Source organism: Tachypleus tridentatus, chromosome 11, assembly GCF_004210375.1.
Source record: "Tachypleus tridentatus isolate NWPU-2018 chromosome 11, ASM421037v1, whole genome shotgun sequence".
Lineage (NCBI taxonomy): Eukaryota > Metazoa > Arthropoda > Merostomata > Xiphosura > Limulidae > Tachypleus > Tachypleus tridentatus.
The window spans coordinates 16807037-16823730 of record NC_134835.1 but is presented as its reverse complement, the minus strand read 5'-3'; the positions used below and the strand labels follow the sequence as shown (position 1 = coordinate 16823730).

Genomic DNA, 16694 nt, shown 5'->3' with positions numbered 1-16694 from the left:
CACTTTCTCTGTCTTACTATCAATCTTCAGAATATCTAATGTGAGTCACTTTCTCTGTCTTACTATCAATCTTCAGAATATCTAATGTGAGTCACTTTCTCTTACTATCAATCTTCAGAATATCTAATGTGAGTCACTTTCTCTGTCTTACTATCAATCTTCAGAATATCTAATGTGAGTCACTTTCTCTGTCTTACTATCAATCTTCAGAATATCTAGTATGAGTCACTTTCTCTTACTATCAATCTTCAGAATATCTAGTATGAGTCACTTTCTCTCACTATCAATCTTCAGAATATCTAGTGTGAGTCACTTTCTCTCACTATCAATCTTCAGAATATCTAATGTGAGTCACTTTCTCTGTCTTACTATCAATCTTCAGAATATCTAGTATGAGTCACTTTCTCTCACTATCAATCTTCAGAATATCTAATGTGAGTCACTTTCTCTGTCTTACTATCAATCTTCAGAATATCTAGTATGAGTCACTTTCTCTCACTATCAATCTTCAGAATATCTAGTATGAGTCACTTTCTCTCACTATCAATCTTCAGAATATCTAATATGAGTCACTTTCTCTCACTATCAATCTTCAGAATATCTAATGTGAGTCACTTTCTCTGTCTTACTATCAATCTTCAGAATATCTAGTATGAGTCACTTTCTCTCACTATCAATCTTCAGAATATCTAATATGAGTCACTTTCTCTCACTATCAATCTTCAGAATATCTAATGTGAGTCACTTTCTCTGTCTTACTATCAATCTTCAGAATATCTAGTATGAGTCACTTTCTCTCACTATCAATCTTCAGAATATCTAATGTGAGTCACTTTCTCTGTCTTACTATCAATCTTCAGAATATCTAGTATGAGTCACTTTCTCTCACTATCAATCTTCAGAATATCTAGTGAGTTACTTTCTCTGTCTTACTATCAATCTTTAGGATATCTAGTGAGTTACTTTCTCTGTCTTACTATCAATCTTCAGAATATCTAGTATGAGTCACTTTCTCTCACTATCAATCTTCAGAATATCTAGTATGAGTCACTTTCTCTCACTATCAATCTTCAGAATATCTAGTGAGTTACTTTCAATCTTCAGAAGATCTAGTGTGAGTTACTTTCAATCTTCAGAATATCTAGTGTGAGTCACTTTCTCTGTCTTACTATCAATCTTTGGGATATCTAGTATGAGTCACTTTCTCTTACTATCAATCTTCAGAATATCTAGTGTGAGTCACTTTCTCTTACTATCAATCTTCAGAATATCTAATATGAGTCACTTTCTCTGTCTTACTATCAATCTTCAGAATATCTAGTATGAGTCACTTTCTCTTACTATCAATCTTCAGAATATCCAGTGTGAGTCACTTTCTCTGTCTTACTATCAATCTTCAGAATATCTAGTATGAGTCACTTTCTCTGTCTCACTATCAATCTTCAGAATATCTAGTATGAGTCGCTTTCTCTGTCTTACTATCAATCTTGAGAATATCCAGTGTGAGTCACTTTCTCTGTCTTACTATCAATCTTCAGAATATCTAGTATGAGTCACTTTCTCTGTCTCACTATCAATCTTCAGAATATCTAGTGTGAGTCGCTTTCTCTGTCTTACTATCAATCTTCAGAATATCTAGTATGAGTCACTTTCTCTCACTATCAATCTTCAGAATATCTAGTATGAGTCACTTTCTCTTACTATCAATCTTCAGAATATCTAATATGAGTCACTTTCTCTGTCTTACTATCAATCTTTAGGATATCTAGTATGAGTCACTTTCTCTTACTATCAATCTTCAGAATATCTAGTGTGAGTCACTTTCTCTGTCTTACTATCAATCTTTAGGATATCTAGTATGAGTCACTTTCTCTTACTATCAATCTTCAGAATATCTAGTGTGAGTCACTTTCTCTTACTATCAATCTTCAGAATATCTAATATGAGTCACTTTCTCTGTCTTACTATCAATCTTTAGGATATCTAGTATGAGTCACTTTCTCTTACTATCAATCTTCAGAATATCTAGTGTGAGTCACTTTCTCTGTCTTACTATCAATCTTTAGGATATGTAGTATGAGTCACTTTCTCTGTCTTACTATCAATCTTCAGAATATCTAGTGTGAGTCACTTTCTCTGTCTTACTATCAATCTTCAGAATATCCAGTGTGAGTCACTTTCTCTGTCTTACTATCAATCTTTAGGATATCTAGTATGAGTCACTTTATCTTACTATAAATCTTCAGAATATCTAGTGTGAGTCACTTTCTCTGTCTTACTATCAATCTTTAGGATATCTAGTATGAGTCACTTTCTCTCACTATCAATCTTCAGAATATCTAGTATGAGTCACTTTCTCTCTTACTATCAATCTTCAGAAGATCTAGTATGAGTCACTTTCTCTCACTATCAATCTTCAGAATATCTAGTGTGAGTCACTTTCTCTGTCTTACTATCAATCTTTAGGATATCTAGTATGAGTCACTTTCTCTCACTATCAATCTTCAGAATATCTAGTATGAGTCACTTTCTCTCACTATCAATCTTCAGAATATCTAGTATGAGTCACTTTCTCTGTCTCACTATCAATCTTCAGAATATCTAGTATGAGTCACTTTCTCTCACTATCAATCTTCAGAATATCTAGTATGAGTCACTTTCTCTCACTATCAATCTTCAGAATATCTAGTGAGTTACTTTCAATCTTCAGAAGATCTAGTATGAGTCACTTTCTCTGTCTTACTATCAATCTTCAGAATATCTAGTATGAGTCACTTTCTCTGTCTCACTATCAATCTTCAGAATATCTAGTGTGAGTCGCTTTCTCTGTCTTACTATCAATCTTGAGAATATCCAGTGTGAGTCACTTTCTCTGTCTTACTATCAATCTTCAGAATATCTAGTATGAGTCACTTTCTCTGTCTCACTATCAATCTTCAGAATATCTAGTGTGAGTCACTTTCTCTGTCTTACTATCAATCTTCAGAATATCTAGTATGAGTCACTTTCTCTCACTATCAATCTTCAGAATATCTAGTATGAGTCACTTTCTCTTACTATCAATCTTCAGAATATCTAATATGAGTCACTTCTCTCTGTCTTACTATCAATCTTTAGGATATCTAGTATGAGTCACTTTCTCTTACTATCAATCTTCAGAATATCTAGTGTGAGTCACTTTCTCTGTCTTACTATCAATCTTTAGGATATCTAGTATGAGTCACTTTCTCTTACTATCAATCTTCAGAATATCTAGTGTGAGTCACTTTCTCTTACTATCAATCTTCAGAATATCTAATATGAGTCACTTTCTCTGTCTTACTATCAATCTTTAGGATATCTAGTATGAGTCACTTTCTCTTACTATCAATCTTCAGAATATCTAGTGTGAGTCACTTTCTCTGTCTTACTATCAATCTTTAGGATATGTAGTATGAGTCACTTTCTCTGTCTTACTATCAATCTTCAGAATATCTAGTGTGAGTCACTTTCTCTGTCTTACTATCAATCTTCAGAATATCCAGTGTGAGTCACTTTCTCTGTCTTACTATCAATCTTTAGGATATCTAGTATGAGTCACTTTATCTTACTATAAATCTTCAGAATATCTAGTGTGAGTCACTTTCTCTGTCTTACTATCAATCTTTAGGATATCTAGTATGAGTCACTTTCTCTCACTATCAATCTTCAGAATATCTAGTATGAGTCACTTTCTCTCACTATTAATCTTCAGAAGATCTAGTATGAGTCACTTTCTCTCACTATCAATCTTCAGAATATCTAGTGTGAGTCACTTTCTCTGTCTTACTATCAATCTTTAGGATATCTAGTATGAGTCACTTTCTCTCACTATCAATCTTCAGAATATCTAGTATGAGTCACTTTCTCTCACTATCAATCTTCAGAATATCTAGTATGAGTCACTTTCTCTGTCTCACTATCAATCTTCAGAATATCTAGTATGAGTCACTTTCTCTCACTATCAATCTTCAGAATATCTAGTATGAGTCACTTTCTCTCACTATCAATCTTCAGAATATCTAGTGAGTTACTTTCAATCTTCAGAAGATCTAGTATGAGTCACTTTCTCTGTCTCACTATCAATCTTCAGAATATCTAGTGTGAGTTACTTTCAATCTTCAGAATATCTAGTGTGAGTCACTTTCTCTGTCTTACTATCAATCTTTGGGATATCTAGTATGAGTCACTTTCTCTTACTATCAATCTTCAGAATATCTAGTGTGAGTCACTTTCTCTTACTATCAATCTTCAGAATATCTAATATGAGTCACTTTCTCTGTCTTACTATCAATCTTCAGAATATCTAATGTGAGTCACTTTCTCTGTCTTACTATCAATCTTCAGAATATCTAGTATGAGTCACTTTCTCTCACTATCAATCTTCAGAATATCTAATGTGAGTCACTTTCTCTGTCTTACTATCAATCTTCAGAATATCTAGTATGAGTCACTTTCTCTGTCTCACTATCAATCTTCAGAATATCTAGTGTGAGTCGCTTTCTCTGTCTTACTATCAATCTTCAGAATATCTAGTATGAGTCACTTTCTCTCACTATCAATCTTCAGAATATCTAGTATGAGTCACTTTCTCTGTCTCACTATCAATCTTCAGAATATCTAGTGAGTTACTTTCAATCTTCAGAAGATCTAGTATGAGTCACTTTCTCTCACTATCAATCTTCAGAATATCTAGTGAGTTACTTTCAATCTTCAGAAGATCTAGTATGAGTCACTTTCTCTGTCTCACTATCAATCTTCAGAATATCTAGTGTGAGTCACTTTCTCTGTCTTACTATCAATCTTTGGGATATCTAGTATGAGTCACTTTCTCTTACTATCAATCTTCAGAATATCCAGTGTGAGTCACTTTCTCTGTCTTACTATCAATCTTCAGAATATCTAGTGTGAGTCGCTTTCTCTGTCTTACTATCAATCTTCAGAAGATCTAGTATGAGTCACTTTCTCTCACTATCAATCTTCAGAATATCTAGTGAGTTACTTTCAATCTTCAGAAGATCTAGTATGAGTCACTTTCTCTGTCTCACTATCAATCTTCAGAATATCCAGTGTGAGTCACTTTCTCTGTCTTACTATCAATCTTCAGAATATCTAGTGTGAGTCGCTTTCTCTGTCTTACTATCAATCTTCAGAAGATCTAGTATGAGTCACTTTCTCTCACTATCAATCTTCAGAATATCTAGTATGAGTCACTTTCTCTCACTATCAATCTTCAGAATATCTAGTGAGTTACTTTCAATCTTCAGAAGATCTAGTATGAGTCACTTTCTCTGTCTCACTATCAATCTTCAGAATATCTAGTGTGAGTCACTTTCTCTGTCTTACTATCAATCTTTGAAATATCTAGTATGAGTCACTTTCTCTTACTATCAATCTTCAGAATATCCAGTGTGAGTCACTTTCTCTGTCTTACTATCAATCTTCAGAATATCTAGTATGAGTCACTTTCTCTGTCTCACTATCAATCTTCAGAATATCTAGTGTGAGTCGCTTTCTCTGTCTTACTATCAATCTTCAGAAGATCTAGTATGAGTCACTTTCTCTCACTATCAATCTTCAGAATATCTAGTATGAGTCACTTTCTCTCACTATCAATCTTCAGAATATCTAGTGAGTTACTTTCAATCTTCAGAAGATCTAGTATGAGTCACTTTCTCTGTCTCACTATCAATCTTCAGAATATCTAGTGTGAGTCACTTTCTCTGTCTTACTATCAATCTTTAGGATATCTAGTATGAGTCACTTTCTCTTATTATCAATCTTCAGAATATCTAGTGTGAGTCACTTTCTCTTACTATCAATCTTCAGAATATCTAATATGAGTCACTTTCTCTGTCTTACTATCAATCTTTAGGATATCTAGTATGAGTCACTTTCTCTTACTATCAATCTTCAGAATATCTAGTGCGAGTCACTTTCTCTGTCTTACTATCAATCTTTAGGATATGTAGTATGAGTCACTTTCTCTGTCTTACTATCAATCTTCAGAATATCTAGTGTGAGTCACTTTCTCTGTCTTACTATCAATCTTCAGAATATCCAGTGTGAGTCACTTTCTCTGTCTTACTATCAATCTTTAGGATATCTAGTATGAGTCACTTTATCTTACTATAAATCTTCAGAATATCTAGTGTGAGTCACTTTCTCTGTCTTACTATCAATCTTTAGGATATCTAGTATGAGTCACTTTCTCTGTCTTACTATCAATCTTCAGAATATCTAGTGTGAGTCACTTTCTCTGTCTTACTATCAATCTTCAGAATATCCAGTGTTAGTCACTTTCTCTATCTTACTATAAATCTTCAGAATATCTAGTGTGAGTCACTTTCTCTGTCTTACTATCAATCTTTAGGATATCTAGTATGAGTCACTTTCTCTGTCTTACTATCAATCTTTAGAACATCCAATGCAAGTTACACTTGAACTGTCTCTTTTGTTGAAAAACAAATACGATGCAATTTTCCTTATTGAAATAACACATAAAATGATAAAAGGCAATTGTAAACAGCACACTAGTAATCATTTGCATGTATGCAATGATCCAATGTATTGGGTTGACTTCACATTTATTATTAATCACTAGTTTTAAGAAATTTATCACTGAATTGTTTCAATGTGCATCTGGTAGCATATAATAATTCACATATGATTCGATAGGCAATTAAATAAATTATTATAAAATAAATATTAAATCATAAACTATCAAGTAGAATATTTTGGCCCTTTAGTGACAGAAAGTACAAGAAAAAATGTTAAAATCCAGTTTCGGAATGAATTCAGTTTTTTTAGAAATTCATTACACACAGGCTATTTTGTGGATACATCAAAACTAAAAACACTTGGCATTCTGCATCAACACTTTCCATCTTCTATTTTAGAAATGTGTCATCACCTCTAGCTCACACAAAACCTAACATTTCTTCAACACTGGATAGCTAAACTGTGATTTGGAAATAGAATTTCTAGTTGAGAAAGAATAATTATTAATCTTCAGAATATCCAGAAAAAGTTTCACTTTATCTGTCTTACTATCAACCTTTAGAATATCCAACATGAGTTTCACATTATCTGTCTTACTATCATTAGAATATCTTAAGGACAAGAGAGAAGATGAAGAGAAATATGGAACAGGAAATTACAAAGCCAGACCACAAGAGAGAAATTAAAACAAGGGAGACCACAGGCCTAGTACCAAGAATCAGCTCCAAAAACAAGGGCTTGCCCAAAGAGGAGAAGCAAACAGAAACAAATGGACAAGGAACAAGAGAAGGGTTATCATAACTTGATTTCTGAAGATTGGTACCTGACTGAAGTACCCATGATCTAGTGAGTCAGGAACTTAGTTACCATTGATACAGAAGATTTCTGAAGAAGAACATTTGGGCCCCAGGGAACTCTAATTTGACAATCCACAGGCAATACCTTTTTGCTTTTGTCTGCCGTAGCTGCAGTAAAAACTATGCTGCAATAAGTCAGAAAGAATGGAAATGTAACAAGAAAACATCAAAGAAAGAAAGACAGTCGATGAAAGTGACTAAACAACAGCAACATCTGAACACGGGCACTGTCAAGACATAAACAATCCAATGATCACATGCTCATGGGGATTACTGAATATGAATCGTCACAATGTTATGATGCTTATATCATAGCCTACTAACACAATACACATGGAAATATATAATGGTGGAAATTTGTTCAAGAGTTGCAAAGAAAATTCTACAGCAGTTGCACAGAAACTAATAGCTCTTAGTGGTGCAAAAAAAGTAAGATTATATATGAGCTTTCCATTAAATTTTAATAGATCACGAAGCAATCATATTTTCTTTCTCTACATATATTTACTTATCAAGCAACTAACCAGTCTACAAAGAATTCTAATCTTCCCCGATTCGGTTGTGACGATTCAGGAGCATCGAGTTCTGCCTTCACTCCAACTAAAACATCAGTGTTAGCCTAAAAGTAACAAAAACTCCAACATAAATATATATATTTGCTGTAGATTAAGTGTTTTAACTCAGATAAACAAACAAAAATATGAGAAGTACTGTACCTACAAATAAGTGAAATTGTTGGTTAACATCTACTATGAATTGTCTATCAATGACCAAACATTCAGGTAACAAAAGAAGGTGTAGTGGAAGATATATAATGCTACTGTCTGTACAAGATTGGTTGATTTAACTTAAAACTTTACCTGAGATTGACCTTCAGACTTTCCACACTATAACTTCTAATACGTTTTGTGTCTCTTTACTGTATTTCACAAGCTTTCAGTAAGCATTAAGAGTCACTTATAGATAAAAAAATCAGAATTTTTAACCCACTGACTTCTGGCTTGCCCCACAATGTACGATCCACCTCCAACAGTTAAATGCAAGTATGCTGTACACAGTACAGAGCTAGCAAAAATTCCAGGTGCATTTAAAGAAGCCACAGTCAAAAGGCTAATGAAGTATATATTTACTCAAAATTTCTCCATAAATATTTCTATTCAAGGTGTTGATTGCCACAAGTGCAAGATGATTTTCATGTTCAGATTAAAAACACTCTTTTTCTATCTGAAAAATTTCACTTTCCATTGCAGAATATTTATTACCTTTCAAATAGATATCAAATTTTTTATAATTAAAACATGTTTTCTTATTTTCTATATTCTAACTCTATATGAGATTCATCAATTTAACACCCATCATCTCTCAACCAAAAAGCAAAACTTTAAATAAATCTAAGTTACCCTTTCTATATTTAGAATGACTTCCGATTGTTTATCCCAAAATTCTTAACAATATATATGTTTATTCTTATTGTTTTAGTACTCTTTGAACCATGTCTGACCAATATTTCTACCACAGAATTTGTGTAGGTTATGTAATAACCTTTTATAAACAATTATAACTCAAAAAGTAGGTTGAACACCATCCTGATTTTTTTGTAGATCATATTCAGAGATGTAAGAATATATGGTGAAAATATGAAAAGGCTGAATAACTGGTGACATGGTCAAACAGTGGCTTGAAGTAGGGCTATTTTTAGTTAAGTCATAAAAAGTTGCATGCAACTACATTCTTTTACAGGAGATCTAACATACTTTTAATTACAACAGTTGCTGATTTATCAACTGATATGTTATAGGAAATTTGAAAACAAAATCCAGCTTTGTATCATGTTAACTCTTAGAGCTATGGCTTATTAAATAAACCAATGTTTTTTTATGATTTTGGGTTTTCAGGTGATTTTACAGCCTCACTATGAAAATCCTAAGAGAGATAAACTTGGTTTGAGACCATTTTTGAATTCTGTGAGATTAATTCAGTCAGTGTAGCAAATTTCAGCATTCTACCAAAATTACTCTTTGCAGCTTTAAGCATCCAATGTTGCCCGAAAATGAATTTGCCAAAAATGTAAAAAAAAATTCATTAAATTTTACAGGGCTGTAAATCAAACTATTAGAGATATTGATCTAATTTTTGGTGATTTGTCATTATATGGGTAGATGAGCACATGTGAATTTTTTCAAGGCATTCTGTGGGGGTCACCTGCAGACCCTGGATGATTTTACATGGAATGGTCCAACATAAATAATACTTTGTCAAATTATAACTATTTTTACACATCCAGTGTTCAAAAAAGAAATTAATCCCATTTTAGTTTTTGAGCAATTGTTAATTTCTTTCCTTGACTTTAAAATGTTAGCTTCCAATAACAAAAACCAGTTTTGATAGTAAAGAGTGAAATTGTTGTTAATGAAGCCAAATTTAATTTTAGTGATACATAAATTATCTTGAAAATTGAGACTTCACAAGTTCCTTCAGGACAAATTGTTATCTTCTAATCATAAAAAAGTGCCTAATTTTATAAAAGAAATTTTTGTGAACACCCCAACCAAAAGCAAACTACACATAAAAAATCTGTTGATGTAGTTATTAAAATCATCCAAGCACATCCATTATAATTTTAATAATGAAAAAAGAATTGCTGTTAAGGCCTTAAAAATATGTAGGTTCAGTTAAATAACAGGAGGTTGAGAATCCTGAAGCCTAGATCAGAATAAAAAAAAAAAGTATACAATAGGAGTAATATAACTATATTCTGTACACATGTTAAAACTCTTAGAAAATGTCATAAACATAACACAATAAATGAAAAATCCAGCTAATCATGAAACTGATATGACCTGTTTTGGCAAAACACGTAGAAGAGGGATCTGTTTTTTTCTTTTAATCATTGTTATGAATTAGAAAGAAAATGAACCAGATATGGCAATGATGTACAAGTCTAATGATGGCCTTGAAGAGTACTGGATGAAATAATTTTGGATTAAATAACAAGCATAGACAACGAGATGTGTCTTTCAAAAAAAGTTTATTGTTATTATTTCAAGAAAATCAAACTGAAGATTATCTGAATAGAAATTCTAACTGATAAGTTTAAAAATTATTTTATATAATCACAAAAATAGAACTTTCCAGATTATGTGATTTAGAGGAAGCATAACAATGACATACACCATTTTGTCATCCATTGTTTTGTGACAATGACAGCAATAAGGCTCAATGTTTTGAATTTAGAAAAATGCATCAAAATGGCTTATGAAAATAAGTGACAGAACTTTATATAGTTGATTTTGTTTTCAGTATCAAGTATCATTAGTACTTTTTCCTGCATGTCTCTTGATTTACAACATATTCTGATACTTTTAACAAAATGTACACTGCAGCTACCGAAGACCTCCAATTCTATTCCATAACTGGAGCAATCCATACTGATTTTTGGTCAATTGGGAATTTGTAAAAAAAAAAAAAAAAATGCCTAGCTCTGAATCCTATCTATTGGTGCAGCTAGAAGTGCTACAATAGAAAAGCACTTCCCAAGTGTTGTTTTTTTTATCATCTAGAACATACTTGTACTGCTGTTCAATACAGAAGATACTAGAAGAAATTAGCAAGATTGCACGATGTCATTATGGAAAGGTCTAGTGAGGATAGACATATAATAGGAATGAAAGGTTAAAATGATAAGCAAACCAATTTCAGTAAATCTTATGGGTCTGAAGGTGAGCAATGTTGAGGAATAACACTGCCCTTCATAGTTTTTCTGACTTGAAAGTAACAGTTGTTTATACAGGAAAAAAAGTATGCTGAATACAAAATGGCTTTAATGTCAGGTTTTCCCAATCAAGTCAGAAAATGAAATTACAAATTTCATTACATTTTTAAAATTAATTATACTATATTCTTAATCTCAATATATTAATTACATATTTTAATATTAATTACACTTTTTAGTAATAACTAGTTCGTTTTTGTCAGGTTGAATTTTGAAATGTAGGTGCAATAAGTATAGTGGTATAATGGATCGTACAAAATGCAGGTACAGTCAATAAGTATAGTGGTTTAATGGATCGTAGAAAGTGCAGGTATAGTCAATAAGTATAGTGGTATAATGGATCATAGAAAGTGCAGGTATAGTCAATAAGTATATTGGTATAATGGATTGTACAAAGTGCAGGTATAGTCAATAAGTATAGTTTTATAATGGATTGTACAAAGTGCAGGTATAGTGGTATAATGGATCGTACAAAGTGCAGGTATAGTGGTATAATGGATCGTACAAAGTGCAGGTATAGTCAATAAGTATAGTTTTATAATAGATCGTACAAAGTGCAGGTATAGTCAATAAGTATAGTTTTATAATGGATTGTACAAAGTGCAGGTATAGTGGTATAATGGATCGTACAAAGTGCAGGTATAGTCAATAAGTATAGTTTTATAATGAATCGTACAAAGTGCAGGTATAGTCAATAAGTATAGTTTTATAATGGATCGTACAAAGTGCAGGTATAGTCAATAAGTATAGTTTTATAATGGATCGTACAAAGTGCAGGTATAGTCAATAAGTATAGTGGTATAATGGATCATACAAAGTGCAGGTATAGTCAATAAGTATAGTGGTATAATGGATCATACAAAGTGCAGGTATAGTCAATAAGTATAGTTTTATAATGGATCGTACAAAGTGCAGGTATAGTCAATAAGTATAGTTTTATAATGGATCGTACAAAGTGCAGGTATAGTCAATAAGTATAGTTTTATAATGGATCGTACAAAGTGCAGGTATAGTCAATAAGTATAGTGGTATAATGGATTGTACAAAGTGCAGGTATAGAGGTATAATGGATCGTACAAAGTGCAGGTATAGTCAATAAGTATAGTTTTATAATGGATCGTACAAAGTGCAGGTATAGTCAATAAGTATAGTTTTATAATGGATCGTACAAAGTGCAGGTATAGTCAATAAGTATAGTTTTATAATGGATCGTACAAAGTGCAGGTATTGTCAATAAGTATAGTTTTATAATGGATCATACAAAGTGCAGGTATTGTCAATAAGTATAGTGGTATAATGGATCATACAAAGTGCAGGTATTGTCAATAAGTATAGTTTTATAATGGATCGTACAAAGTGCAGGTATAGTCAATAAGTATAGTGGTATAATGGATCGTACAAAGTGCAGGTATTGTCAATAAGTATAGTGGTATAATGGATCGTACAAAGTGCAGGTATTGTCAATAAGTATAGTGGTATAATGGATCGTACAAAGTGCAGGTATAGTCAATAAGTATAGTGGTATAATGGATCGTACAAAGTGCAGATATAGAGGTATAATGGATCGTACAAAGTGCAGGTATAGTCAATAAGTATAGTGGTATAATGGATCGTACAAAGTGCAGATATAGAGGTATAATGGATCGTACAAAGTGCAGGTATAGTTAATAAGTATTGTGGTATAATGGATCGTACAAAGTGCAGGTATAGTCAATAAGTATAGTTTTATAATGGATCGTACAAAGTGCAGGTATAGTCAATAAGTATAGTTTTATAATGGATCGTACAAAGTGCAGGTATTGTCAATAAGTATAGTGGTATAATGGATCGTACAAAGTGCAGGTATTGTCAATAAGTATAGTGGTATAATGGATCGTACAAAGTGCAGGTATTGTCAATAAGTATAGTGGTATAATGGATCGTACAAAGTGCAGGTATTGTCAATAAGTATAGTGATATAATGGATCGTACAAAGTGCAGGTATAGTCAATAAGTATAGTGGTATAATGGATCGTACAAAGTGCAGATATAGTGGTATAATGGATCGTACAAAGTGCAGGTATAGTTAATAAGTATTGTGGTATAATGGATCGTACAAAGTGCAGGTCTATTCAATAAGTATAGTAGTATAATGGATCGCACAAAGTGCAGGTATAGTACATGCGGTTGATATGTTTCTTTGTACATTGTCTCATTTAAAAACATGCACCTTTATTTCTTCATCTTTTAATCGTATATTCTGAACAGTTTGTAGTAGAGGTAATCAGTTATCATGCATGCAGGTATGGTGTAATTTTACTATATTAGTGAATTTCTTGGATGTAATTTGTGAAATACTCAGACCTGACAGGGAAAAAGGAAGTATTTCCAAATTCAGGGCCATCAAATTAATTGTAATTACATCTTAAACTAAATCAGCAGGAAAAAAGTTACCAGATGCAGGGTGGTGTAATTTACATGGCAGTGCTTGAAAGGTAATAGCTTTTGTGATACAGAAAGATTTCTAAAGGATGGCTTCCTACATAATAAATTACACAAAGAAAACAAGACAGCAATATTTCTATAACACAAGAGACATTACTCACAGTCAAATTATTCACATGAAAAACATCAGGAATAACAGTTATTGTTATAAAATATCCAAATGAAATGTTAAAATATCTATGAATGAAAATGGACATAAAGTTTCTGAAATAGAAAAACTAACTATCAAAGATGACATAATTTCACAAGTCATTGCCCTCAACCAAAGTGATCCCAACAAGTCCTCTATCACATATTATCAAAAATACAAAATGTTTCACAAATCTCAGAAAAATATTTTCATCTTTAACAGCTCAGGATACATTTTCTCAGAAATTTCCATTGTTTCCTTCTGGAAAAACAAAAGCCTTTGAGATATCCTAGTTCACATTAAAATAACTTACATCACCTCACAGTATGATTGTTCTTCCTATAATAACATTTGATTTTATGCTTATTGGGTTACAAATATCGTGAGAACTTTCTCCGATCAACATGAAAGAAAACTGTGTCATGTAAAACCTCAAAATACAGTCCACCTCAAAATACAGTCTGGACAAAGACTCCATCAAATGTACGTCTAGGTAACACCACGTAGCCAAAACATAGGTTTGAAGTTTGAGTAAATAATGTCCACTGTATCTCCAGCCTTGTTTCTTTACATTTGTTTCATGAACCCTATGGGTAAGTTTCAAAGTGTCAATTTTTCATTTATCTTGTGTTAAACTGAATATTTTGTAACTTTACTTAACATTACTTTTATGAATATTCATTACAAACTAATCTTGGCAAGGTGAATTTTTTTATACTAACTTGCTAGAAACACTGCTCTTGAGATACATAAGGTGATTATTAATTTTCTAAGTGACATATGTACTACAGGGTCTCAATGCTCTAACATATTTATAGAGGTCAAGTCAGCAAATAATAAATATTACTGTTACAGCTTACTAGTCTGACATGGGCAGAGCCACTACAATTTGAAACGACACCCGTCTCTAATTCAATCACTCTGTAGTCAAGACAACCTCGTCCATCTGTCCGACAATCATCCTGAAATAAAAAATATCATTTTAAAGTATAATTCAACAACAATCAACTGACAATTACCTATTGATTTTGTTGATGTGTTCCTTAGCATATATTTACTGTTCTTAGGTGATATTTAAAACATTCATTTTCAACTATAATTTTTCAATTACATATAATATGTTGCAACAAACAAACAACAAGAACCATTTTGGTACTAAAAGACTATCTTCATGTGTTAACCTTTGAGAGAAGTAAGAAAAATTAAAACCAACTTAGGAAAATCTCGATCTACCAATGAAAACTTTTTCCAAAAGTGAATTATTCTCTCAGAAAAATGAAACTGTTTGTGTCCTCTTGTTGCATGATTTCAGCAACATCGTAGGAGGAAGTGATAGGTCTTTATCTTATCAATTCCCTGAACAATATTGTAAACACACAACCAAGATAAAAGATTGGTTGGTTGGTTGATTTGATGTTTTATGGCACAAAGCAGCTAGGCTATCTGTGTGAAATATCCAGTAAAAAGTTAAAATTAATGTAAAATAAGGAAATTTATAAAAGGAATTTAAGGTAAAATAAAACAAAGTTAAAAAAAAGGAGAAAACCTATGTTTACATGTCATCTACAGCATTAAGAGAAAAACTACAAGTTGTAGAGAACTTTCTGTAGCATGACTAAAATTATCATAACTCACTGGGAAGACTAACAGGAAAGTACAAAAACCATCATCAGTCACTTGAAGTTGGCCTTTCCACTCCTGGTTCCAAGTTACTTGACATTATGGCCATTTTCAAAAATTAATAAAAATTTTGAAAGACTTGTAGCAAAATTTTAATAATAACTCACAAGGATGACTAACAGGTAGTTCGAACAGCAGTGTTAGTCACCTGAAGTTGGCCTACCCAGTCCTGGTTTCAAGTTATTTGACTTTACGGCCATTTTCTAATTTCAAATCAAACTAGATGGACTGTGATTCTAAAAAGGAAATTCATTAAAAAAGATCTAATGTATAAATTAAAAAACTTAAATAGCAGTAAAAAGATTGATGGCTTTTAAAAAACTAAAAACATTTCCAAGGTGGACAGTGTCACCATCTCCAATAACACTGTCTAATGTTACAGACAAACCTTTGGACAGAATATGGTGAAAATGGAGCTGTCATTGAGAGTCATAACAACAGCAGGAACGTAAAATGTGGTTTACTGTGACTTGAGTGTTACACAGACTACACACTGGTGCATCAGTTCCAGATAAACGAAAACGATGAGTTAAAAAACTGTGACCAATGCATAGTCTAGTTAGAACAACTTCCTCTTTCCAATCCTTATGGAAGCAAGACAGCCAAAGTCCAACATGAGGTTTTATATAGGGTTGCTCATTCCAAGTTGACTGCCAACTGGAACAGAGTCGAGCCTTGAATACAGGACCATAGTCCATGTATGGAACAGGCACAGTAGTGACAGTGCCAGAGCACACAGAATTAGCTGCAGTGTCAGCAAGCTCATTTTCACGAATACCAACATGGCCCAGTATTCAGAAAAATTGGACAGAAGTAGATGTTAAAGATAATTGGGCCAGTCGGTTTTGAAAATCAGTGAGAACAGGGTGTGAACTAACGTAAAGCAATTCCAGAGCCAGTAGAGAACTAAGTGAGTCAGCGTGAATAGTGCAGTTTGAATACTGCTTAGCTTCTATGCGATCCAGGGCAAGAGAAATGGCATACAGTTTAGCAGTGAACACCAGATCACAACAAACCATGGCTGAGCCCACACAGTCCCCTGATTTTGAACCATCTGTATAAATAGGAATGGAAGGATGGTTCGAAAGATGTTCAGCAAATAACATACAGTGTTTCCAATCAGGAGTGTCTACTTTTCTCACATGACTTAAAGACAGGTCACATTTAGGGACCATAAGAACTCAAGAAGCCATGGTGGGATGGGCTAACCAGTGGATACAGCAATGTTATCCAAGGACAGACCCAATTCATC

At 32.8% G+C, this 16694-nt stretch overlaps 1 protein-coding gene across 2 annotated transcripts in view; it reads right to left on the bottom strand.

Moving 5' to 3' along the window:
• LOC143231707 (exosome complex exonuclease RRP42-like) overlaps positions 1-16694 on the bottom strand; it is a 55258-nt gene that overhangs the window by 34128 nt on the left and 4436 nt on the right. For both annotated transcript variants that reach the window (XM_076466310.1, XM_076466311.1), the window contains exons 2-3: positions 14623-14724; positions 7901-7995 (exon numbers count right to left, since the gene is read on the bottom strand). In XM_076466310.1, coding sequence (XP_076322425.1) covers positions 7901-7995; positions 14623-14724 — 197 coding nt within the window. The remainder of the gene's footprint in view (positions 1-7900; positions 7996-14622; positions 14725-16694) is intronic.